At 39.9% G+C, this 26,936-nt stretch overlaps 1 protein-coding gene across 1 annotated transcript in view; it reads left to right on the top strand.

Annotated features, from left to right (window-relative positions):
- Positions 1-26,936, top strand: part of LOC124619467 (transportin-3) — a 205,794-nt gene that overhangs the window by 51,379 nt on the left and 127,479 nt on the right. Inside the window, exons 5-6 of the mRNA XM_047145867.1 lie at positions 7,717-7,880; positions 20,685-20,829. Of these exons, the coding sequence (XP_047001823.1) occupies positions 7,717-7,880; positions 20,685-20,829 (309 nt within the window). The remainder of the gene's footprint in view (positions 1-7,716; positions 7,881-20,684; positions 20,830-26,936) is intronic.

The raw sequence follows: 26,936 nt of genomic DNA, 5'->3' as shown, positions 1-26,936 counted from the left end.
GTCTTAGTATGGGACGACGTGTGGAACTTACTTTTTGAAGTGCCCTCCTATTTCTTCTCGCTAAGTTGCCACAATCACTGTCCGGTGTTGAAGTGGTGCATCATCCCTCAGTATGGCTCACCATATGCACGATAAACATAAAGCCAACACACAGTATCTGCATATTTATATTATACAAGTTGTTTAATGTTTTTCCCCTTATTACATAAATAACTTTCATTGCAGGTTCTGAGAATTCCTGTGAGAGGTGATGTAGATAGTGGGGCGGACAGTCCTTTCCCTTAGCACCCTTCTGCCGTTTATTGTCAGCCTTGTGTTTCATTATTCCCCATTTATGATTGGTGTCAGATTACAATTTCTTACATTTAGTATATGGAGCATCAGTAAGAAGGAAGAATGTTGTAGAGAAATGGGTGTGCAAACATCACATCTACATTACAAGCAAGAAATAGACGAGAAGACCCTACTGTTGAGAAAGTGTTAAGTGTAATGTGATGATAAAACTCATTTTGGTAGTTAAATTAACAGTGTTAATGTTAACAGATTATTGCTACAACAGCTGCTGATAACATGTTGCAGACACATGGAGAATTCAACAAATATTATTTCTAAAGCGTCAGTACGCTGAAGAGATGAGATGTTCTAATACACACTCTGAGACAAAATAAAGATGTACAATGAAGGAATTATCTGAATGGGACCAAAATCAGTAGATGTGATGTACATTTATAGACAAACATATAACAATTGAGGAAAAATTGGATAGTTTATTCAAGAGAAGAGCTTCACAAATTGAGCAAGTAAGGAATGCATTAGTCTCCCTCTGCCCCTTATTTGAGCAATTATTCATCTTGGCATTGATTGATACAGTTGTTGGATATCCTCCTGAGGGATATCATGCCAAATTCTGTCCAATTAGTGTGTTAGGTTGTCAAAATCCTGATGTGGTTGGAGCACCCTATCCATAATGCTCCAACCATACTCAACTGGGGAAAGATCTGGTGACCTCACTGGCGATGGTAAGGTTTGGCAAGCACAGAGATAAGCAGTAGAAACTCTTGTCATGTGCAGGTGGGCATTATCTTGCTTAAATGAAATCCCAAGGTGGCTTGCCATGAATGCAACAAAACAGGGTGTAGAACATTGACGACATGCTGCTGTGCTGTAAGGGTGCCATGTATGACAACCAAAGGGATCCTGCGATGAAAAGAAATGGCATCCCAGACCATCACTCGTGATTGTCATGCCGTATGACGAGCGATAGGTTGGTATCCCACCACCATCCAGGGCATCCACAGACATGTCTTTGCTGGTCATTGGGGCTCAGTTCAAAGTGGAGCTGATCACCAAAGACAATTCTACTCCACTGAGTGAGATTCCAGGATGAAGAAGTGCCAGGAGATGCCCCAGACAGCAGTGGGATACCAACCAACCATCCCCTGCTATATGACCTGATGACCAGGACTGATGATCTGGGGGTGACATTTCTTTTCATAGTAGGGTCCCTTTGGTTGTCACCTACAAAGCTCTTACAGCATGGCGGTATCTTGACAGTGTTCCAGGCCCCATTTTTGTTGCCCTTCATGGCAAGCCACCCTGGGCTTTCATTTAAGCAATATTATACCCACCTGCACATGGGAAGAGTTTCTAGTGCTTAATACTTGTCAAACCCTATCTTGGCCAGCAAAGTCGCTAGACCTTTCCCCAGTTGGGAATGGTTGGAGTATTATGGGCAGGGGCCTTCCATTGCGCCAATTGGACAGAATTTGGCACAATATCCCCCAGGAGGACATCCAACAATTCTATCAATCAATGCCAAGCCGAATAACTGCTTGGCTAATGGCTAGAGATGGACCAATGCATTACTGACTTGCTCACTGTGTGAAGCTCTCTCTCTGAATATCGTCCAGTTTTTCTGAAACTGTAATCATTTGGTTTTCTGGTCATGCACATCACATCTACCCTTTTTTTTGTGTGTGTTTACATTACTGAAATGCCTTCAGGTGGGTCAGTAACAACATTTATGTAATTGCATTTGTGAAAATGTTTTTAAGAATGATGTGTACTGTTCTGTCTAGAAAACTCCAGCTGCATTCTCGTCACATGCATTCTGCTCAGCTGTGGAGTGTAGATTCCATTACAGGTGCATTGAAAGCTTTTAGCACTGCATATGTATACAAAATACATTGTAACTGCAGTATTATCTAAATTGGAGAAACTGGCAGGCCTCTTAGCACCCATATAGTAAACCCTGAGTGCTGTGTTCATTTTTGGGCAGCACAACATATTGACTGTTGTGCAACACTGTCACAACAAACAAAACATGCAGAACTGGTGTCCCTTTCTGCAACTAACAGCAAGAAAATATTGTCCCATAAGCTTCTCACCTATTTGTAACAGACTTCGAGTTACAAGCAAGCTGTATAACTAACAAATAGTCTGCCCTATATCCCCACCCTCTCTCCCAACACTGACAAGTGGTATTGAGGTTCAAAGAAATCTAATAAATTTCGCATTGGTGGTCCATTGGTAGTCATGTAACACAGCTAGAAACAAGATATATTGAAGCAACTACTCCTCATCAAGATTAGCCAATCTCCTGAGGAAGGCCAATGCAACATGGCCAAAACATTATTTTGGCATTTTAAAATTTTATGAAATTATTGTTTCAGTACACTCAGAAGGATTTGATAAGATTGACATCAGCTGTGGAAGCATGCATACTTTTATTAATGAGTCTCTATGTCCAACAGCCTAGGGTAGAACTGTTGAGAACCCCAAGTTGTGACGACTTTCTGCATCTGCACTTGCACATTCTCAAAAGGAAGCTGCAATTCCACTGTTCCACCAGCTGACCTCCTCCTCCTTGTGTGTGTGTGTGTGTGTGTGTGTGTGTTAGTCTTAGGCCCGTTCAAAAGTGGACTTGTCCCATGGTGAAATAATTAGTGCTACTCTACATTTATTGTCACATGTTGGACACTGCAATATGTTTATATACTTAAGAGTAAAATGTACGGGGAACATGGCAGCCATACAGATCCTGACCAAAAATATGGAGAGAGCACAACAAGAACGATGTAGTTTCAAGTGTTTCTTGGACACTGAATTATTCTTGTATCTACACGAAGCAATAAATACTCAGCAGGGTGATTTCCAACAGATGTGACAGGTCTGTAATTGGTATTATGGGAAAGGGGCAGTTCCACATAGCATATTCAGGTTATACATAGACAGTGAAAGAATACCACAATGCAGTGACTGATACCAGAAACAGAGATCTTACATGCCACTGTCACTATGCATTAATTGTACTTCGTGTTGCAACTGTAGAGACATATACAAAGTAGAAGGCTGGTGCACGATGCATTCTGTGCAAAGAGAGACAGAGAACACTAGCAATGGTGTTAAGTGCTCTCTTATCTTTGTGCCAGCCACACACACTCTTGCTGTTCTTTCCCCCGGCAACTGATATCGCTATGATGCGTTTCACAAGGGAAACCAGTTTCTGCTTCTTAATGTGATCTTTGTTATCCATAATGAACATGACAATTGCCGTGTTGCCTTAATATACTTAAAATAATATACCAAATGTCCATCAGGCACCCCCTGTATCCTGCACTACATAAAGTTGCAGCTGAATGTTGCTATTGACTTTTGCCACATGGAACATTGCTCTTTTCTATTGTGTGTTGCCCAACCGCCCACTTTCTTACCTGCACATCACTGTAACATCAGTGGAATGGAAAAGTAGTCTCCTGTTGTGTGGGAGCTGTAATTGTCATTGACGTATGTTGACCTGCACCGGAAGAAAGGCATTGTCCAATACAGCTTACTTAAAGCTCTCTAGGATTAGACAGAAGGAAGAAAATAAATGCAATAAAGACAATATTGGGCATCTCCTCATATCAGAAAGGACCGTGCATTCTGAAGTAATGATTGTAGTGTCACTGCCTCTCATTTTATGTACTTACTTACTTACTTTCTGTGTCCGGAACTAGACTTCAGACTTCCAAAAATCAGCAGCCAATATGGCTTTGTCTTTTGCCTCCCATAAGTCATTCATTGTGCAGGGCTGGTCTAAATATGGACAGATAAGCAGGTGTTGAGGATCCTGGACAGAGCCACACAGACAGAGAATATTCTCATTCTCTTTTAGGAAACCCCATTGCTGCAGGTTTGTCTTGCACTTTGGCACTTCTACCCTCATATGGTTTAGGATTCTCCAGACTGTGTATGGTATGTCTCCACCAGGCGCCAGTTCTTCTTTTACATCTTTATGGGGGTTTCTCAGGTCCATTTCCCACCTTTTCAAACGATTCTCTGCAGCCGACCCTTCCAAGGCTCGGGTACGTGACAGGAAACTCTTCCTTGAACAAAGCCGTCGGTCAACAGGCTGGTGTCCATATAAAGGATGACGCGTGTCCTTTTCTTGCTTGGTTTTTTCGGCTTCGGCAGCGATGTCACGTCGTATATTGGGCGGTGCGATCCCCGTGATTAAGTACACCTTGTGCACTGGGGTTGGCCTCAAGCATCCGGTAACAATCCGTGCCATTTTATTCACCGCAACATCAACTTTTCTCGCGTGTGTTGATGCTGGAGCGGCGTATTCCGCGGCTGACACACTGAGCGCAAGGGCTGAAGTTCTCAGGACTTTAGGGTTTGCACCCCAGGATCCGCTGGTTAGTTTCCTGATGATGTTGTTTCTAGTTGAGACTTTTTCCCTTGTTGCATTACAATGATGTTTATAGGTCAGTGTGCGATCCAAAGTGACACCAATATATTTGGGCGTTTTACAATGCTAGAGACGTTCGCCTCTCCATATTACATTTAATTCACGATTTACCTCCCTGTTCTTTAAATGGAGTGCACAGACCTGCGTCTTGGAAGGGTTCGGCCTTAGGTGGTTTGCCTCATAATACTGGGAGAGAGCTTCCAAGGTACTGGTTAATTTCTCCTTTACATCCATAAAATTGTTACCTTGGGCTGCAACTGCAGTGTCACTGGCATACATAAATTGGCGCGTGATGTTTGGCACGGGTTGGTCATTTGTATATATATTATACAGAGCTGGGGCGAGGAAGCTTCCCTGAGGTAGGCCATTCCTCTGATTTCTCCGCCTGCTCTTCTTGCCCTGGAGACAGACGAAAAATCTCCTGTTATGCAGGAAAGTACCTACCAGTGATGTTAAATGGTAATCTCTTGTCACATTATATACTTTCCTAAGGAGCCTCCGATGGTTTACGGTATCATATGCAGCTGAAAGGCCTATGAATGCCACTCCTGTGATCTCTTTCCTCTCAAACCCATCCTCGATGTGTTGGGTCAGGTTCAGGACTTGACCGCAGCACGGTTTGCCTGGTCGGAAAGCTGCCTGCTGTGGGATGATCTGTTGTTCCAGGACGCTTTCTATGCGACTTAGTGTCAGGCATTCCAAGATCTTAAAACAGTGACATAAGAGACACAGGTTGGAAGTTTTTTGGATCATCAGAGTCCTTTCCTGGTTTCAGAAGTGCAACCACTCGTGCTTTCCTCCACATCTTTGGAATATGGAGCCGTTCTACACATGTGTTTATCAAATCTAGCAGCCACTGTAGGGTATTACTGCCAAAGTTTTTAATTTGCTTGACTCTAAGTTCATCGATACCAGGAGCTCTGTTAATCTTCAAGCTAGAAATGACTGCAGTGAGTTCTGACATTGTAATGGTGCCTTGAGGTGATGATTTTCCTCTGCCGGATCACGTGCTAATGGTTCCAGGTACTTTCTGCCGTGGGTTTTGCCATTCATAAGGAGTGTAGTGGCGACTTGGTCTGCCGTGACGTTAGTAAATTTATCATTTGACTTTGTGGTGTCACCGTTAAGGTTCTTTAACAGTTTCCAAGTCCGCCTACTGTTCACTTTCATGTCCAGGTTCTCCATGAGGTCACACCATTTGGCTTTGCGGTTCTCAGCTATGGCTGACATGAGTTCATCGCCTGCTAGAAGTGTCTCATCATCAAATGGGTCATTATCAAAGAGCCTCTGGTATCTTTCCAGTAGTGGCTTTGCGTCCTCAGACAGTCCCGTAATATACTGTGTTCTGCATCCTTGCGGTATTGTTTTCCTAGACACCTACTGAACGGGTTTGACAAATGAGTCGTACATCTCAGGTTGTGGGGGGATTTTTGTTATTTCTGCATCAATGAGCTCTCTAAATTTCTTCCAATTGGCCTTTTTAAAATTGAACCTTCTTTTGAAAGGAACTTGTTCAGGCTTAACAACTGCATTGGGCGTGCAAATTATGGGCCGATGCTGCGTATGGGGAATTGGCTCCCCAATCAGTTTTCCACATTGGCCAGTGAGTTTCTTGCTAACGAAGATGTTATCGGGATTGTACCCTTTCTTCCATCTGCCACTATTAAAGGAGCTTGGCAGTTTCGGGTCATATATGAGCAGTAGATCTTGTACCTCAGCCCAGGTCTCTAGTTCCACTCCGCTGCTGTTAGTTTCTTTATAGCCCCATGTAGTGCTCTTGACAGTTGAAATCGCCCAATACAAAATTAAAGTCTTGGTAACTGAAATTGCCAGGCTCAGTGAAGACAAAATCTGATTCTGGGGGTTTGTACACAGAGGTAACGTTATACTGCTGAGTTCGAACGGTTAATATCTCGATGTCTTGCCTGTCAGTCAATGATGCAGAAGTGACTCTAATTCCTGGCCTGGCGAAGGTGGCACTACCGCATCATTCATGTGGTCTCTCCAAGATCATCTTCATTCCATCTATTTTGGGTGTGGGTCTTGTACTGCCCCGATGAGTTTCTTGAATCAGGAGGAATGATATTCTTTACACAAGTTAGATAATAAAACTTCTTTGTCTCTCGATATTCCTTCAATGTTTATCGACATCATCACAAGTGGCCTTAGAAAAGACCGTTTGGGTAGGGTCTTATTGGTCTTCATTTTCTTAGAAGTCCGTTCCGATTGTTGAAGGATTAGCTGCTGATAAATCAACGTTGCCCGGGGTGCGCCCAATTGCGGTTCTCGTTTGTATCTTGCTGTCGCAATCTTTGGGGTGGCTCCTTCATTGCACCCCATTTTATGTACTTCAGTCAGAATACAAATTGGCTAGCAGCTAGCTGTTTACTGGACATCTACCATAGCAACAACCAATAACTGGAGAATGTGATAGGTCGTATATTCTTTCAATAACTGTCATAATTTGTTCGTCAGTTATCTCATACATGTGGTTGTTGATTAAAGTGATCTCGCAAAGCTTCTGTGGTTGGCCCCAATCGAAGCATAAGCTACAGAATGGTTGTTTGTTGATGATTCTTTTTGACCATTCTGATGATAATACAAAACAAAACAAATAAATTCTGCAAAAGTTATATGCTGTTATATGTGGTACAATGATATAAGGTAGGGTATACGCTATGGACTGGAAATATAGTTGCTAAGTTACCATAAGTATTATAGGAGTGGAAATGAAAATGGGTCTCCCAGTTTAATAATTTCATTTTGTTACTTGCAAGACCCATTAAATAAAACATAAACAGAAATAATTTTATTATTAGTTTTATTTTAAGGTGCTGTGTGCAGTTATTTACTCACAATTCAAAGGCCGATAGTCTCCTCTCACTTTGAGCTGAATAGAAAGTTTGAAAAAAATGATTTGGTACAGTAATCATCACCATTTGCTCTGCTTCTACAAAGTATTTATGTTCATTTTTTGTCTACAGGCAGTTCCAGCAGTTCACGAAGCTGCCACAGACTGTGTTTGTGCATTGCTACAATGTCTGGAAGACAACAATAATCAGCAAACACTAGAACTACAGTTATTCTCAAGTGTGATGTCCCTGGAAGAGAGCTTTCACCTGTCAGTTGCCCATGAAGATCAAGAAAAGTTGGTTATATTTATTTTGTTGTTTGGAAATCTGTATTTGATTTCACTAATTCAGCTGAATTTTATCTACAATAAAACTAAAAAATTAAGAATACCATATTTTTTGTCATCCAGTTCCCACTATTTGTGGACTTCAGCTTTGTTTGCTTAAATTGTGAAGTAGTTTGGAGAGTGCATGAAATTTTTCCAATAAACTGATTACCTTATGAGAAGATGAAATCACTGCTTCTGTCACAGTCATAATGAAGTACCAAGTTCTGCATGCTTCACGAACATTACTGAAGGTGCTTTGAGTATTAGTTTGCCAACCCAATTTAGCTGTTACTAATGTGACAACGATATTTTTCACAAATTAATATTTCTAATTGAAATATCAAACACTTGGCAGATAAGAATACTGAAGTAGCAGACAGAAATAAGTGTTTCAAATATTTTCTGTCTTTGTCGTATTAAAGTGGTGGTTTTTGAAGAGAAATGCAGGAGGAGAGTCACTATTTAGATTAGTTTGGCATTTCCTACAGTTCTGTTAGAATGTGACATATTATGCTGGTAAAGTATCTAGTGTGTTGCAGCACATAACTAGAACACTTCTGTTATGTGCCTTTTGGATTTCATTTTCACATTTATAATCTTTTCCCTTGAGCATGAAACTGAAATTTAACTGACTGATATATTAACATGGTTTGAGACAATCATTTTGATCTTTAACAGTAAGAAGGAAATCAAACTTTGAGTGCAATGATACTTCATTGTACTCATTCTTTAATGTTCTCCTCACTAGAATTGCACTAATGAAGTGTGTGTAATTTCTGCTTCTCAGTGCGCTGTCTGTAAAAGTTTGATATAGATCTTAACATGGATCTCCCTTCTTTCCTACACATAATAATTTTGTTTTAAAACTACTTGCGTAATAAAAATATTGTTCCACCAACAACTATTAATAATGATTATTTGACCAACTATTAGCCAGTTTCACTTGTACAGCCATTTTGTTGTTGTTGTTGTTGTTGTTGTTGTTGTTGTTGTTGTTGCTGCTGCTGCTGCTGCTGCTGCTGCTGCTAGTGGTGGTGGTGGTTTGAAACCTGGTTTCATGCAGCTCTCTACACTAGTGTATCCTGTGCAAGTGTCTTTATCTTTGCCCAACTACTGCAACCTTCATTTATTTGCACCTGCTTACTGCCTTGAGTTCCTTTCACAATTTTCACTCCACACACACTTCCCTTCTTTACCAGTTGATGATGCCTCAGGATCTGTGCTGTCAACAAACCCTTTATGTTGGTCAAGCTTTGCCATAAATTTCTTTTCTAATCTTCAACATTTGTCTACACCACCACATTTCAAAATTACTTCTGTTTTTATCAGAGTTTCAAACATCTTGCAACATTTTACACTATGTATTCCTTTTATAGGTAGGCATCCAATGAATGTGTCGTGATTTTTCTTCAGTCTTGCTTCCATTATCAAGTGCAGTGTCAGAACTGCCTTGTTGGGACCTTTACTTTTCCGAAAGCGAAAGTCATAGTCCTGTAGCAAATTCCCAATTTTTTTTTTTTTTCCATCCTTCTGTACATTATCCTCATCAACAGCTCCAATGCATGAGCTGTTAAACTGATTGTGCGATGGTTTTCTCACCTATCTGCCTTTGCTTTCATTGGCGTTGTGTGGATAATATTTTTGTGGAAGTCTGATGGTATGTCACCAGTTGCATTGATTCTCCACACCAACTGTAATAGTTGTTTGGTTGCCACTTCCCTTTGCACACATCTTCTCCCTCAGAGACATTCATATCTCTTTTTCATCTAACCACTCTCTCCTCTGTGTTTAACAGTGGTATTCTCATGGCACTCTTAAATTTAAATCGCCCTTGTTTTGAATTTCACCAAAGGTTGTTTGATTTTTCTATATACCAAGACAGTTGTCCTGACTGTCATGTCTTTTTTCAATTTCTTCTCATCTTTCCTGCAGCCACTTTGCTTTGGCTGCCCTGTATTTCTAAGGGATTAATATTGCTGTGTTCCTGTGTTTCTCTGAACATGTACTTTCTTACTGCGTTGATCATTTGAAGTGTTTCTCATATTAACCAAAGTTTCTTCTCAGTTACCTTCCTTGTATCTTTGTCCTTCCAACATCTGTGGTTTCCCTTTATAGAGATGTCCACTTATCTTCAGCTGAACTGCCTACTGAGCTATTCATTATCACAGTATCCTCTCATCATTTCTCAGTAGTTACATATCCCATTTCCTTCCACACTGATTCTTCCATACGATTCTCTTAAAGTTCAGTCCCTCAACTGCGATTTGACTGTATATGCCTTACAATCCAATATCTGATTTTTGGAATCTCTGTCTGACCATGAAGTAATCCACTATCAGTTGGTATTTCAGACACAGGAGCCCAAGTTAAAAAGCAAGTATTGCACTAGGTGTGGCAAGTGAATATAAACTACAGTCGTGAAAAAAAAACACACACACACACACACACACACAGCTGTGCTCCTACATTATGCCAGCTGGACACACAAAACCAGCATTGTGTTTCGCCATGTGGACTAGGCTGCCATGGGGTTTGTATTGGTGGGATGGTTAGAGGAGAGGGGGATTGGAGGAAGGAAGGGGGTTGGGATTGGGAGCCAGTGCATGGGAGGGGGAAAGCAGGTTTGGGAGGCCTAGGAATGGAGGAGGGAGGGGCAGCAGGTGCATGGGCTAGGCATGTGATACAAGGGTCCTGGAGCCATTGAGGTGCAGCAGTTGGTGAAAGTGATGTGGACACATGGGAAACTGTTGGGTAGAGGGTGTGGGGACACTGTGTTAATGAAGACTGAGGCCATGAAAGTTAAGGGAGAACTCCCATCTTTGGGGTTGGGAGTGGGAGTGTAATAGGGATTGAACAGGACATTGTGTAAGTTGAGTGGGCAACGGAATACCCCTGTAGGAGAGGTGAATGTTCTGTCGCACATCCAACCTACACAATGTCTTGGTCCATGTATCATATCCCTGAGGAAGACCCAGATATACAAGACCTGTCGAATCCATCCACAAAGCACTTCCTATTCCAGTCCTACTACCACAGGCTTAGCTATTTTTGTCTTTATGACAACCAACCAGCTGCCCACTAAAGTAGATGGCCAACATCAAACTATGACCAATAACAAAGTTGACCACCCAGTTGCACAACATGCTAGAGTTCAGTGGCCACTAAACAGCCCAGGCCATCTTCATCTTTCCCTCCATCTACATTGACATCTATAGATGTACATGCTCTGCAGCCCACCATGTAGTGCATGGTGGAGGTACACTGTGTGTCTATTAGTTGTTTCCTTTCCTGTTCCACTCACAAATGGAGTCGAGCAAAAACAACTGTCTGCAAGCCTCCATATGAGCCCTAATTTGTTGTATCATAGCTTCGTGGTCCTTATGCGAAATGTATGTTAGTGGCAATAGAATTATCCTGCAGTCAGCTTCAAATGCCAGTTCTCTAAATTTTCTCAATAGTTTTCCTAGGAAATAAGGTTGCCTTCCCTCCTGGGGTTCTCATTTGAGTTCCCGAAGCATATCTTTAATACTTGCATGTTGTTATAACCTACCTATAACAAATCTAAAAGTCTGCCTCTAAAATGCTTCAGTGTCGTATTAAATCCAACGTGATACGATTCCCAGACACTCAAGCAGTACTCAAGAATGGGTCACACTAATGTCCTTTTTGTAGTTTACTTCACAGATGAGCCAAACTTCCAAAATTTTCCCATAAAGAGAGGTTCACCATTAGCCTTCCCTATCACAGTCCTCTAATGCTCATATTATTTCATATCACTTTGCAACATTATGCCCACATATTTAAACAATGTGACTGTGCCATGCAGATACTACTAACGCTATATCTGAACATTACAGGTTTGTTTGTCCTAACCATCTGCGTTAACTTACATTTTTCTACATTTATGCTGTCCTTCACCGTACCAACTAGAAATGTTAATCTAAGTCGTCTCGTATAATTCATCACCAGCTTTTCTCCACTACATAGATGGTAGTTATCCTTGCAATACATCCTTCAGTCCTGTGACCCTCCTGGCCTCCTTCACTGTTAACATACTGTCCTCACACTCGCTACCAAATAGTTTCCCCTACCTCTGTCGTGTCACTCCTCCCAATCCTCATCACCTCCTTCATGTGCCACCCCCCACTTGCTGTGGGACCCATATATCACTTGCTTAGCCCATATATCTGTCACCCCTCAGCCCTGCATTCCTAATCATCAAACCGGTTGCCTCCCTCCTAGCTCCCCACCCTCAACCCCTCTTGTTGCCTCCCGCCTCTCTCTCCCCTACCCACACCACCTGATAAAAGCCTAACCCCACCCTAGTCCATCTGCCAAAATACAATGCCGGCATTGTCTGTGTGTGTGCTGTAGGTTGACCAGGGATTTATGCAGATAGCTGGCAAGTTTCCTCTCTTTTCTGTGTATGCCTGTTGACAACTCAATGCTTCTGCTATTCAGAGAGTGGTCTCCATTACTCCTAAAGTAATTATGCACTAGTTTTGTGATGTTATGCGTGACTACTTGTCCTGGGCATTGGGAGATATGCCTGTCATCTTGATGTCTAAGAGGGTTTGAGTTATGTTTTAAAAAGCTATATGGCTGAAATTAGCCAATAATGCAGGGGACCAGTGTTTTTCACTATAAAGTTATCAGAATTGGGGACCAGTAAAAAGGAAAAAAGTGTAGATAATTTTGAAACAACTTATTCAGTGTTGTCAGTGAATGATGCAGCCAGCCACAAATACTATTTAATTGTTTCATTCTAGTGCCATAACCGGTTTCGGGCTACCATTCCCATCTTCAGATGGCTAATATTTAGCATTATATAGATGTTCTCATCAACACTCAAATATTCTTGTGCAGTGTGGGGCAGATGACAAGCTGTTGATCAAAACATCTAGGTAACGAAAAATATTAACCATCTGAAGATAGGCGTGGTAGCCTGAAACCAGTTATGGCACTAAAATAAAACATTTAAAAAGTATTTGTAGTTGGTTGCACCATTCACCAACTATCATTAATGGCTGCGGAGTTCACTAGATCCAATGTAAACAAAATATTATTCATTAATACCACCAAAAATGAAGGAAGAAGTGCAGACACAAAATTTAAAATTGAAAGTGTAAACTGTAATCAGTAAGGTGTAAATAATGCTTAATGCAAGTATATGTTGGACATGTAACGACATAGAGAGATGTTTCAGTAAATTCAAAACTTTAAGAATCAGTAAGTGCTATAAGCTTTCTTGTTCTTCTGATTCTTCTTCTTTGATTTTTTAAGCAGATGAAAGACTGTATTCATGGACGTAGAGAGGACAGAGTCATTTGATCTTTGATGATAATGCCAAAGGTGAACTGATAGCAGAGGCTCTTCCTTAGGGATACAGGCTGCTTAGAACAGAGGCAAAGAAATACCTTCTGACAGTGAAATGGAATTGAGTTGCCTGGTTACTGCCGTCCTTATACACATTCTGCCTTTATTTTGGACAGAGATTTCAATAATATTGCTTCAGAAATTTAAGAATTGACACTCGTTGGTCTAATTTGTCAGCCTAGTTGCACTTGCTGCCTCTTATATCTGTTCAAATATACCTTGTACTTCATTGACAGTTGTTTTTCTGTTGTCCACATTCTGTTCTGTTGTACTGTTTCCCACAACCCCTCAAAATGTAACTGTTCACACCACCATCTTTAGATGTTAATGTTCGAATACAGCATTAGTAGTGTTCTGCTTGACACACTCACATTCTTTAAATATCTGAGCATAATGTTTCAAAGTGAAACAAAATGGAACGGGCATGTGAGGATTGTGGTAGGGGAGGTGAATAGTCAACTTCGGTTTATTGGGAGAATTTTAGGAAAGTGTGGATCATCTGTGAAGGAGACCACATATAGGACACTAATGCAACCTATCTGCAAGTACTGCTTGAGTGTTTGGAATCTGCAGCAGGTCCAATTGGAGGATGACATTGACACAACTTAGAGGTCAGCTGCTAGATTTGTTATCAGTTGTTTTGAACAATACTCGTATATTATGGAGATGCTTCGGGAATTCAACTGACAGTCCCTGAAGGGAAGACGATGTTCTTTTCAAGCAACACTGTTGAGAAAATTTAGAAAACCAATGATTTGAAGTTGACTGCAGTTCGAGTGTACTGCCTCCAATGTACATTTCTTGTAAGGAGCATGGAGATAAGGTATGAGAAAGTAGGGCTTTTTTCTGAAATAAGTAGTAGAAATACTTGTTATATGTTAATCAGTTAACAAGATTTGGTGCAGAAAAATGCATTTGCAATTTTTTCTTGTGTCATTATTTGTACATACAGAAATGAAACCACCAGTGTTGTTTATTAGCAGCTTGAGAAGGATATGAGCGTTCACTCTTGCTTGCAGCACATTGAAATAGTTAGAAGATTGCAGTTCATTTGCACTAAACTGTGTTGACAGTGATAAAATCTAGAATATTGAGATAAACTATTTGTATTAGTTTATGTGACAGTGACATGTATCCATTAGGGCACTATTATGTATTCATTCCATGAACATAACACCACAGAGCTACAGAACATTGTGGGTTATATCTGGAGAGTACATGTAAATTTTTCATATAATGTAGCAGCAGATTCTTGATGTGGTCAAAGATTACCAATAGTGCACCTACCACTCTACATATTATCTGAAACACATCTTTGGCCATATGCTGCTATCATAAGTGATACTTTCGTTAATATAAATGATATTGCCTGTCTCTATTGAGCTTAGTTGGCAGAATACCTTTTACAATTAGGTCAGCATGCTCAGGGGTCTTGAACCCTTTTCTTGTCTCTGGGATGCTTGAAACACACGCGACAGGTCATTCGTGTCCCATGGATGTTCTAGATCTACCAGTTGCTCTTTCTGACAAGTTGCACAGGAAATTTCAGCATGAATGTGATTAACTTTATGCCACTCAGGTGCAAGTCTGTGCTGCCTTTCACAGTGACTCCACACATACTAGTAAAAGATATTTTTATTTACTTTGCTCTTAATGGAAGATCTGTTTTGCCATATTTTGAGTCATAGAGAGAACGGTTATGAAGTTCCCATACGCATAAACCAAGTGTTGAGAGACAGGTTTGCAGTTTAGCATTATACAGGGGCTATGCAGAAAGTAGGGAACATTTCCGTGTGATGCCGCTAGGCGCCCCAATCACATATATTTTTGTATGTGCATGCTCGGCAGCTCAGGCGTCATCCATCTTAAAACCTCCAGAAATTTATCGTGAAGTGTGTGGAAACAACGTAATGAGTGAAAGTTCTGTCTGGAAATGGTGCATTCGGTTTAAAAATGGTTGAATCAAAGATCATGATGAACAGAAGAGTGGATGCCTGAGAATTGTGACTGATGATCTAAAGTTAATGAAACGATTTGTGAAAACAGCCGCTTCACAATAACGGAGCTATCACTTTCTTTTCAACAAGTTTCACGGACTTTGTTGTTTGAAATTGTCACTCAAAAGCTAGGCTACCTCCAGTTTTGTGCGTGATGGGTGCCCAAAATGCTTACAGAACACCATAAAGAACAGTGAATGGGGGCAGTGTTGACATTTCTGGAAGCCTACCACAAACATGGTGCTTCGTTACTGGATCAAATCATAACTGGTGATGAGACTTGGGTGAAATATGTCAATTGTGAGACAAAATGACAGTCCATGGAGTGGAGGCGCACAAGGTCCCCCCCCCCCAAAAAAAAAAAAACCAAGAAAATGTTTGCAAACCTTGTCAGCAAGGAAGTTGATGGCGACAGTGTTTTGGGATAGGCAAAGCGTGTTTGTTATTGATTTTCTTGAACGTGGAGCAACTATAAATTCTGCCTGGTACTGTCAAACTTTGCACAGCCTTAGAAGAGCAGTTCAAAACAAACACCGAGGAAAGCCGATGTCCAAAATTTAGTTTTTGCACAACAATGCCCAAACTCACACGGCAAACCTCATCAAAGAACTCCTTAATTCGTTCAAATGGGAGATTTTTCCCCATCCACCCTACAGTCCCAATATTGCACCAAGCGACTTCCACTTGTTTCCCAAGATGAAGAACTGGCTTGCAATGCAGCGGAACTCCAGGCGGGCATGACTCACTGGCTGAAGTCTCGGGCAACAGAATTTTACGACAAAGGTCCTTCAAAGCTTGTCCACCGCTATGATACGTGCCTCAGTGTGTTTGATGACTATGTGGAAAAGTAGTATGTCAGTTGCTCAAGTAGTATGTCAGTCGTTCTTTCAGATGTATATAATAAAATGTATTTCTTGTACTTAGTTTTTTTTTTAGTGCCAAAACGTTCCCTACTTTCTGAATAACCCTCATATCATAAATTAGCAGGACATTGAAAAAAAACATTGGAAATAAAGATGAAAAAATTTTCCTGTACTAATTCTGTCAGCTAACCAGCCCTTCTGACTGAAAGAAAGGAGTGACAGTGACTTTTTTTAAACTAATGCAGGTGTTACACAACTGTGAAAGTGAAAGACTGTGTAGTTAGATAAAGATTTGTATTAAGGGAAAGGATAAACAAAACAAAGATAACTGCTATGTAAGCAGCAATGTTACGTAAAATGGCTGCAGTTGCTGCAGCTAGGAATGCAGTCAGAAGCATATATCTCACCAATATCAGATATCGACATAAAATTGAGGAATACTGATCTTTAAAAATATACTTCAAGCGTGCTGTTGTGAGTAACGTGGAGCAGGGATAACCAAAGATTAAGAACAAACTATAATCATTTGAAATATGTGGACAGAGAAAACTAGCTCTTAACTTCCTAAAAATCATATAGAAATAATTCTTCCTTTCGTGCCTGTTTGCTGCTCCTAGTCTGTATTTGGTGATTAATGGCTGTCCTCTTATATGAGTACTCCAAACTGTATTTACATAAGTATGTTACAATATACATGCATCTATTAAATTTACTTCTGAAGCCATCTCCAACCGATGGTAGGCAAATGAGACATGGAGAAAGTGTTTGCACTGATAGGCATCTTGTAACATTGTGACATGTGACGTACTTACATGAATATGAAGTAATAATAACAATAAAAAAAAACTAGCTCTACAATGTGTGCGAAATAACACATTTGTTGGAGTCACACAGAACATAAATATCTCAGATATTGTTCTGCCCTTGAATCTGAATACAGGGTGCAATCAGCCCCCCCCCCCCTTTCCTCTTTCTTTCTCTCCTCATTTTTGCGACTGATGTGGTGCAGCCTTCCTTGAATTTCCTCTCTTGTGCGTATCTCATTTCAGAGTAGTAACTACACCCATTGTCCTTGATTAAAAGTTCTTTTATTCTAAACTCTCTCTTCTCGTACAGTTTTTGTTCTCTACAGCTTATTCCAGTATCACAGAAGTTACTCACTGTTATCTTAGCATATATCTTATCACCCTGGTCCTTGTTATGGTTAGTGCCTTTGACATATTCCTTTCCTCTTCAGTTCTGCAGAGAGCCTCCTCATTTCTTAGAGTCCACTTACTTTCAGGTGCGTCAATGCTTCGATTCTCTTGTTTCCCATTTTTCTCGGAGTCCATGTTTCACGTCATACAGTGCAGACAGCCATTCTCAAGAATTCACAAAGTTGAGCTCTCTGTTTGATACTATTAGCCTACTTTTTGTGATGCATTCGGTCTCTGCACGTGCCAGGTTGATGTTTTATATTCATTGCCTCATCTGCCACAAGGTAACAGAATTCCTTCATCTAGTCCACTGCAGACTCCCTGATTTTCGTATTTAGTTTGTTGCTAATCTTGTTTCTAGTGACGCCTAATTACTTTGATCTTTCTTTGGTTTACTCGTATGTTTTTTGTTCAACAGACTTCATTCTTAATCAGTCTCATAGAGGATAGCAATGTCATCAGTACTATCCATCAACAAATCCTTTGAAGGTGTCTTGATTTTTTTCTTAAGTCCAGCTTCTGTTGTCAAATGGAGTAAAGTCGGAACTACCTCTTTAGTGGCTTTCCCTTTCCTGAAGCCAACTGATTCTCATCTAACTAATGTTCAGTTTTCTTTTTGTTTCTTCAATATATTATCCTGTGTAGCAACTTGGATACCTGAGTTGTCAATGTGATTATTCTCAGGTTATTTGCTCTTGCTATCTTCTAGACATTGTGAATAATATTCTTCTGAAAGTCCAATGACATGTCACCAGTCTACACGCTTGAATAATCATTAGTTGCCACTTGACTTAACAATTTTATAAATTCAGCAATCACTTCTGCGATGTTAGATTGCGAGTGTACTATGACTCTTGACGCTGGAGCTCAAAGATTCCGCCCATATCGACACCTAGTCATCTTCTGTCATTTTATCAGATGGTTCCTTCCTTTGGAGAGGGATTCAGGGTGCTGTTTTCACCTATCTGATATCTTCTCTATTTAACTGTGCTATTCTTTGTCCACTCATAATGTTTACAGGTTCGTCTTTAAAATTTCTTAAAGTTATTTTGGCATTTGTATGTGCTGAACCTGTTTTTTAACAGTAATTTCCCTTTCAACTTCTTTACATTTTTGCTGCAGCCACATTAGCTTCAATGCACTTCTTATTGATTTCCGTCCTTTGCTTATTTGCTGTGTTCTTTTCGTTTCCAGAAAATGAATATGTTTCCTTCTTTTGTCAACTAATTGAAGTATTCTACTGTTGCTTATAGTTTCTTCACAGTTGTCCACAGCTCATGGCCTAATGGTTAGTGTCACTCCTTTAGATCAGGGGGTTCCAGTTTTGATTCCTGGCTGGTTGGAGATTTGCTTCGCTTGGAAACTGAGTTTTCATGTTGTCCTAATAATTTCATCTCATCTCCATTAATGTTCAATTAGCCAAAATGATGTCAAATATAAGTACTTATACCAGGCAGCCGAACAACCCCAGATGGCGCCCCCGGGCAATAACACCCTATAATTGTTTCGTTTCTGTATAGTTACCTTCCTCATATGTGTATTTCTCTGTCCAGTGCCTGTGATTATCCCTTTCAGATATCTCTCTTTCTCCTCATCTGAACTACCTACTGTGGCGTTCAGAAGCACAATATTGGAGAACTTCAAATGCATATAATCTTTCCGTAGTATTTCAGTATAGCACCTTCTTGTATGTTGAATCTTCGTGATGATTCTCTGACATCAGCCTACTCTTTACCTTTACTAGATTGTGATTTGAGTCTGTATCTACTCCTACGTATGCCTTACAATCAAGTATCTGATTTTGGAGTTTTGTGTCCTGGTTTTTCCAAGCATATGTCTTCTTCTTGGGAATTTTGAATACTGTATTTGTTCTCCATACTGTAGATCATATTGTTTAGCATGGTTTGCTATAACAACTTCAGGGTGCTCCACTCCCACGCCCACGCGTTTTTCACTGAATTTAAGCCTGAGAAATGAGCAAGCCATTCTGTGTATATGGTGCCCTTTTTTTGTAAACAGATTAGGAATTATCATTAATTGAATAAACCCATCTACATTGACTATGAAAAAAGTGTAACAGGATACAACATTACCCTTAGCAGCTGTCAAATCACCTCAAAAAGTAGTGTGGTGTGCGCACGTCAGATGAACAAATGGCGAGAATCACTTTTTTGGCTAAAAGGTGGCTCATCTATGTACAAGGCAATGCCATACTGTTCCTGAATGCAAGGCACCACATTTTTGGAGCCACTCAGTGCCTTTGTGCAAGGGGAGTGATTGTTGTAGGTTACTGAGCATGTAGAGCACCTCTCAAAGTCAACAGTATGCTGTGCTATAGGTGATTGTGGTCAGTGCGTGCTGCGAGTTCTTAAGCCAGGGCTATTGCTGTGTTGGTAGGTTATCTTCAAGCATTTAAAGCAAAATATTGTTGTACTTGATTGTAGCAATTAGTTGACCTTACTCATACTGATGTTGAATGTTTTGTCCCTCCTGGAGTGTTTTATATAGTGATGACATTGAGTTCCTGGCCCACCTCACGCTGACTGTAACTGGCCTCTTCCACCTGCCAAAGGTCCAGCCATATATCTTGTTAACCAGAAGTGTTTGCTGCCAGCCTCTACCACTATTATTCAAATAATGTTCACCAAACACCTACAATACACAGTTAGAACCATACACTGTTGCAGTCACACCAAGACAATTTGTACTGGCATGCTTTGTATTTCATGCAGTAGGACAATGATAGGATACTTTCTTGCTTCTCAAATCTCTCTTGACTTACTCATAAAGAGCACATTCCTTCATGTGGCAGTGTGAATGAGAGAGAGTCGTGTGTCACCTATTTTTGCCTTTGCCAACCTATGCCCTCACGTTACAGAACTTAGCCTACAGTTAAGAATTTGAATTATTTTATTATTCATACTTAATTGACCATTGAAACTAATGTTCTTGTATGGGTGATACTAACATGTAGTAAGATGATGTACCATTTTTCTCCTCTCTGAGCTGTCTTTAGTTTAGCAGTTAAGAAAGACTTCAAATTTGTTGCAGTTGGTGTTTTTTTTTTTTTTTTTTTTTTTTTTTTTTTTTTTTTTTTTTTTTTTTTTTTTTTTTTTTTGTGACTGTTATCTGAATTTGGTGTATAGCTCTCAGTTGCAAGCAGTTTTGTGTGTGGGTTTTATAATTTATTAAAATCCATTTGCTGCAAATTGTTCATTACTTTATATCAACCACATTTTTACTTTGATTTCACTGGATGATGATGTAATTCGTTTTACTTCATTTTTAAATGCTGTGTTTTTTCTTAATAGAAGTTGACGTTCTGATTTACCCCCACAGGTCCATGAACTATTGCAGAATTTTCACGGAGTTGGCAGAATCGTTTTTAGAGAAGATAGTAAATGGTAGTTGCAACAATAAACCTCATTTTGCCCTGAAGATTTTGGATCTGGTTTTGACATGTGTAGGCCATCATGATTACGAGGTGAGATGTTTAAGACAGTATCTTTACATCTGGCATATGTAAAGACAACCTAAGAAACTTGTTTACAAAATGTTAGAGACATGCCAGGCTAAAAAGTTGGAAAGTAAATGCTGAGTTTTGTATGTCCTCTTTTCTAGTTAAAGGCAGGAAAGGAAGGTTGTGGGAATCTAACCCAGAGGAGGTAAAACTGCCCACAACTATGTTATGTTTCATGACTGTGTGTTCTGAGTAACATCCCAGTATGTCACACTCACACACCTTGTGTTTTGTACATGTTCCTTCACATGTCCTAAGGGATGAGATGGAGAGTGACATTAAAAATGTTAAATTTTGTTTTCAGCTGCAAAAGCAATAAATTAATTTGTAAGAAAGCTTTGCAAATAACAGGTGGCCTATAAAGAGTCAAGAGCCGCTGGTATACGAAGCAAATTGGTGTGTGTGTGTGTGTGTGTGTGTGTGTGTGTGTGTGTGTGTCAATAACTAGTGAACTTCGCAGTATCCTTATACCCTCTCACTCAGTGGCTTATTGAGCGTCAAAGTTTTCATCCCTAGTCAGTACCAGTTCCATGTAATTAAGTCCCCTCTTGCAGTGAACTGTAAATGAAAAATTGCCAAGTTGCCCTGTGGTTCAGTGTCCATATTAAACTGAAATGACCTCGATAACCCCAACAGGACCTTGTACAATGAATCTCTGCAGAAGTTGGAAGTCCTGTTATCTGAATAAAAACAGACCGCTAGAATAAATAGGGATTTAAGGGGACATTGTATGCCCTATGCTGCCAGTGTTAAATTATCAAATTTTGTGACCCATTGTATTGGAAACTTTTTGACACCAACTTACAATTTTCCATAATTATTGAATGCACTTTTCTAGATACAGTGGACTAGAATTATTACTGAAATTGTACTGTGGGGCTTTTTTTTTTTTTAAACACTCAATTTTTTGACAGAATTTTGTAAATAAATGAACATAAAAACAAAATAACTCACAATATTATAATTATTCTAGTTCCATAGTGCTGAATCCCACGCTTGGCATGCTGTGAAAATTTCGTGTCTACCATCAGTACTTTTTTTTTTTAGATAACAGGTCATTTATTGCAAAAAATATTGCAGAGATATTGAATTTTAAAACTTTTTTTATTACAAATTCTTACACAGACTTACATTTCTGTGTCTTTTATGCTCTAGAATTACCCTGGCCCATAGTCTGTCTCTTCTTCAGTGTCACAACAGCCCAGTGCTTGCCTCTTCCTTTTCTTTCTTGATTCTTTTGTCATTTGCTGAGAGCTAACTCTGCTTCACGTACACGAAGCTCATCCACTTCCCGCAGTCCTTTAGTTATGTTCTGTCCAAATCTTATCCCTAACTTCTCCAGAACCTTAAGTCTTTCCTAGTTTGCACCATTAAAAGTTATTACAGCATCAGACACTGCTAACTTTAGGATCATAAAGCCAAGGACTCATTCACGTTCTGGGTCTTCCCATGTAAGCACTTCTTTAGTAGCTCAGGATTTGCCATATCTCTTTAAATAGGTTGATTGCCGCCATTACTGCAAAAGGAAGAGAATGCTTATGTGTAAATTGATACAGGGTGCCAGAAAATTCAGCTTGCCTATATTTACCCCAAGAGTTTGGTGGAGGTGGACACGAAGCATGACATGGCTTTTCATCAGTTGATATTCGATGAAAGAAAGTGCTCCACCACAGCTCTTTTCATCTTCTCTAAATTGACACAGTTATCTCTAATGGCCTTCTCGTAATATTCCTGTAATTCATAAATTTCTTTGTACGTTAGTCTTCCAGCACATTTTATTGTCTTGCCATCAGACAGTTTTGTGTTACGCAGCTTGGTTTTTAGGTTACGCAGATGTGTTCCCATGCTTTTCTTGACATGTCCTACAGACTCAAGTTTTTGTATAGGAACATCATACGGCTCACTGTTTTGTACTGCAATGAAAGCCTTGCTGTCTCCATCACCTAAGTAATTCACATATCTGACACTTCTCTCCTCCTGGGAAGGCTGAAAAATGTTAACTGCTCCTTTTACCGCCATCCCTCCACTTTTGCCATCATAATTTTTTACACACTGCTTTTTTATGAAGTAATCTGTTGTTCTAGTTCACTGTACAACCTTGGCAGTACTTACTGAGAACATCAAAATCCAAAACTTTACCAGTGTCACCACTTACTGCAGATGTAAAACCATTTTTAGGACTGAACCCACACTTTTGCCAGGATCTATCTACAGCAATGCTGATGTCTGTGTCACCCTCATTTTGTTCAACAGCTTCTGATGTAGCAGCAACCATTGAATCTTCAGCCACAGCATTTACAGAGTCCCCAATTGCTGTTACATATTTCGTATACCTAGAAGGAGGTTTTGGCAAATTCAACACAGTGCAGAGAACATTACCAGCCCTTGCACCTTTACCAATGCATCTAAGCCAATAGAACAGTCTCATGTTAGTTTCATACAATTCGTTACCTGAACACTTTGATGAACTATGAAATGCTTTTCCGTTTTTGCACTTCTGACATTTCATAAAAGATATAGGGAAACATTCCACGTGGGAAAAACATACATAAATAACAAAGATGCTGTGCCTTACCAAACGAGAAAGTGCTGGTAGATAGACACAATAAAAAAACACCCAAACACACACACAAATTTCAAGCTTTCGCAACCCAAGGTTGCTTCATCAGGAAAGAGGGAAAGACGAGAGGATGTGGGTTTTAAGGGAGAGGGTAAGGAGTCATTCCAATCCCGGGAGCGGAAAGACTTACCTTAGGGGGAAAAAAGGACAGGTACACACTCGCGCTCACAAACCCAATCATCCCGGCCGCCCCATTGTAGCTGGTTACCAAGCCCCCACAGAACGTATCTCTGCCTACGTAGATCAACTCCTTCAACCCATTACATGCAGTCTCCCATCCTTCATCAAAGACACGAACCACTTTCTTGAACGCATGGAATCCTTACCCAATCTGTTACCCCCGGACACCATCCTTGTAACCATTGATGCCACTTCCTTATACACAAATATTCCGCACGTCCAAACCTGTTTGCTGCGGTATTAGAAGAGGCTCCACCTTTCTAATCATTCTCTGAAGAATGAGCCTCTCCAGTATTTTTCAGAGGTGACAGAGTAAGGAGACTGGTCTATAATTTTTGGGATCTTTCCTATCCTTTCCTGGTTTCGGTATGGGATCTTGCATCTTGAATACAGTTGTTTATAAACTTCAGTAACCAAAGCATAGTAGCAGGACCAAAATTCTTGATTTGTTCAGCTATAATGTCATCCAATCCTGCTGCTTTTCCCAATTTATATTTATTCAGGGCTGAATTCAGTTCTTCAAGAGAGGAAGAAGGAGATAAGATATTATTCTCTTGATCCGTTTGCCTGAATAATTGTTTCCTCTCTATATTTCTGGGTTTAGTTGATTTGCCATTAATGAGGGGTTGGCGAGCAATTTGGTCTGGTTTAATATTAACATATGTGTTGACTTGAGTGTTATCATTACTCAGGTGACGTAGTAGCCTCCAGGGCTTTTGGCTACTTTTACTCATGTCACAGTCAACCATTAATTGTACCCATTCTTCTCTCTTAGCCTCAGATATTGAAGAGAGAACATTCTGTGCAAGGCTTGATGTGGATTCACTGAAAGGATCTTCTTCAAACTTCCTGTAGTATTCTTCAAGAAGAGTGGCTGTTTCAGGTGTTATACCCTTGATATAATTCATTCTGCATCGCCTTGGAATTGATGCTTGGGAGGAGGCATTAATAATATTAACAAAATTCTCGTATTGATCTATCACAGTATCTATAGTTACAATTTTCTCACCTAATAATTTTGAAAATTTCTGCCAATCAGCTTTTTTGAAGTTGTGTCTTTGTCTGAAAGGGATTCCTTGAGGTCTTACTTGTGGGAGAACGTGGCACATAATGGGTCGATGTTGTGTACTCGGTATGGGCTTACAGACGGATTAGTGCAGGTATGAAAAATACTTTCACTTACAAAAAGCAGGTCCAGTTTACAGCCACATTCCCAGCGCCCACTGTAGAAAGAATGAGGTAGTTTGTGGTCATGAAGGAGGGAGAGATGGAAAGTTTCAGCCCACAGGACAGCCTCACCATTTTGATCCTCTTGAGTGTACCCCCAAACATGGCTATGACTGTTGAAATCACCTATCACAATAGAAGCTTTCTCTGTAATAAAATTTTCAGGTGGCATGAAGGAAAAATCTGTTGCTGGAGGTTTATATACTGATGTGACTGTACAGTTACGTAGCAGTAATGATGTCAATATTGTTATCATCTGACTGACAAACACTACAGACTTCAAGGTCAGTTCTTATAAAGATGGCGCTTCCATTCTGTGCATGTGGTCTTTCAGCAACCAGTTTCATTCCAGGAACAGTACAACGTATCTGCTGGGTATCCCTATGTATTTCTTGAACACACAAAACATCACAGTGCTTAGTGTGGCACATGTCTTGCAAGAGTTGGTGCTTGCAGGGAGATATTCCTTCGACGTTCACGGATATTACAGTCAACACTGGTCCTAAAAAGGACCGTTTATTTGATGTCTCTGATACTTGTAGCGTGAAAGGATCAGCCGTCAGGTCATTCTGAGTTGGACTGAGTTGACTGGACATTGCCCAGGGTACGCCTGATTGCAGTTCATATATCTGTACTTATCATCAAACGTTGCATTCTTTGGGGAGACTCCTTTCGTGTAACGCATTCAATACTGTTAGTATTGAAACAGTGAAACTGCAATTCAGAAGTATTTATTGCAGAAAACATTGAAAAAAGATAGTTTCTGGTCCAGAGATGTCCGTCACTTGTGCTGAGGCTGTACTTGCTTTTGTGAATGTATGTGTGTGAGTTTCTTTCTCTGGCAAAGGCTGTGACTGAAATCTAATTTGCAAGTGTCTCTTTAGTTGCACCTGTCCGCAATTTAACATATTATCTTTATTGTAAGTATCATCTATCTTTACCTTACATTGTTGATATTCCAGCCTGGAATTTCTATTGTTTGATTGTTATATTAAAGTACATAAGTAAGCACATTTTCTTCCATAGTTAATTTATGTGCGAAGTGAAGTTCAGTATTCATAATGCAGTGCAGTGTAAGTGCACACCAGCTAATCTCTACAAAGTGACAATAACAAATGTTTCAGTAATATCACTTTTTAAAGCAATGCCAGCCTCTGACACCTGATGGTCACCATAGAAATTATTAGCGCTGTATCCGCAGTTATTTGTAGGAGTCATAAAAGTACGTTACAGATCACTAAAAAACATTAACTGGCATGATGAAATGTTATGTCAGCTGGACTTCTTCATTTCCTGTAGTTGGCGTAACGTTATTGCTTCCACGCCGTAAGTGTTAAAAACTTCGGTGATTGTGTGCTTGTTGTGAAAGTAAAATGTCATGCTTACCTGAATTGAATTGTGTGTGCTTTGAGTGTGAAAATGTTTCCGTTGACTCATGTACTGAATGTATTCAGTATCTGGTATGGTACATTGGTCAGAGAACATTCCACACCCTTCTCTTGACATAAGTTTAGACTTCATATGATTTATAATTAGTAATTTACCCAAGTCTTATAATAAGGTTTCTAATTAAGGACGCATTAGGCATACCATTTATCTAATAATTCATCATTGTATCCAGCTTGAGGAGCTGATTTACGTTAACAACAAATAATGTACTTGAGGGAGGCAAACTGTCAACAGGCAAGTTAATTAAAATTATGCAATTTAATGTGGCATTTGAAATTGATAAAAATTGAAGAATATAATTATGATTCATTATAACATTTACCTGAAGATAGCAACCGGGTTGTCAGCCAAAATATTGAAGCAAGAAGTTAACGTCATCTGGCTATAATCCCAAAATCTTGTAGAATGTATTATAATTGCTTTTAGTTCCACAAAAGTTATCTGTTCTAAGCCATAATTAAATTGATGGTAGTTATTTTTCATAACATCAATTAATAACTGAAGTGTTTAAACCAAAAGAACATATGTCCATCACTAGTAGAGACTTAAAAACTCATCGAGCAAGATGGCACAGTGGTAAGGACACTGGACTCGC

Source organism: Schistocerca americana, chromosome 6 (genome assembly GCF_021461395.2).
Source record: "Schistocerca americana isolate TAMUIC-IGC-003095 chromosome 6, iqSchAmer2.1, whole genome shotgun sequence".
NCBI lineage: Eukaryota > Metazoa > Arthropoda > Insecta > Orthoptera > Acrididae > Schistocerca > Schistocerca americana.
This window is presented reverse-complemented; position numbering and strand designations above follow the sequence as displayed.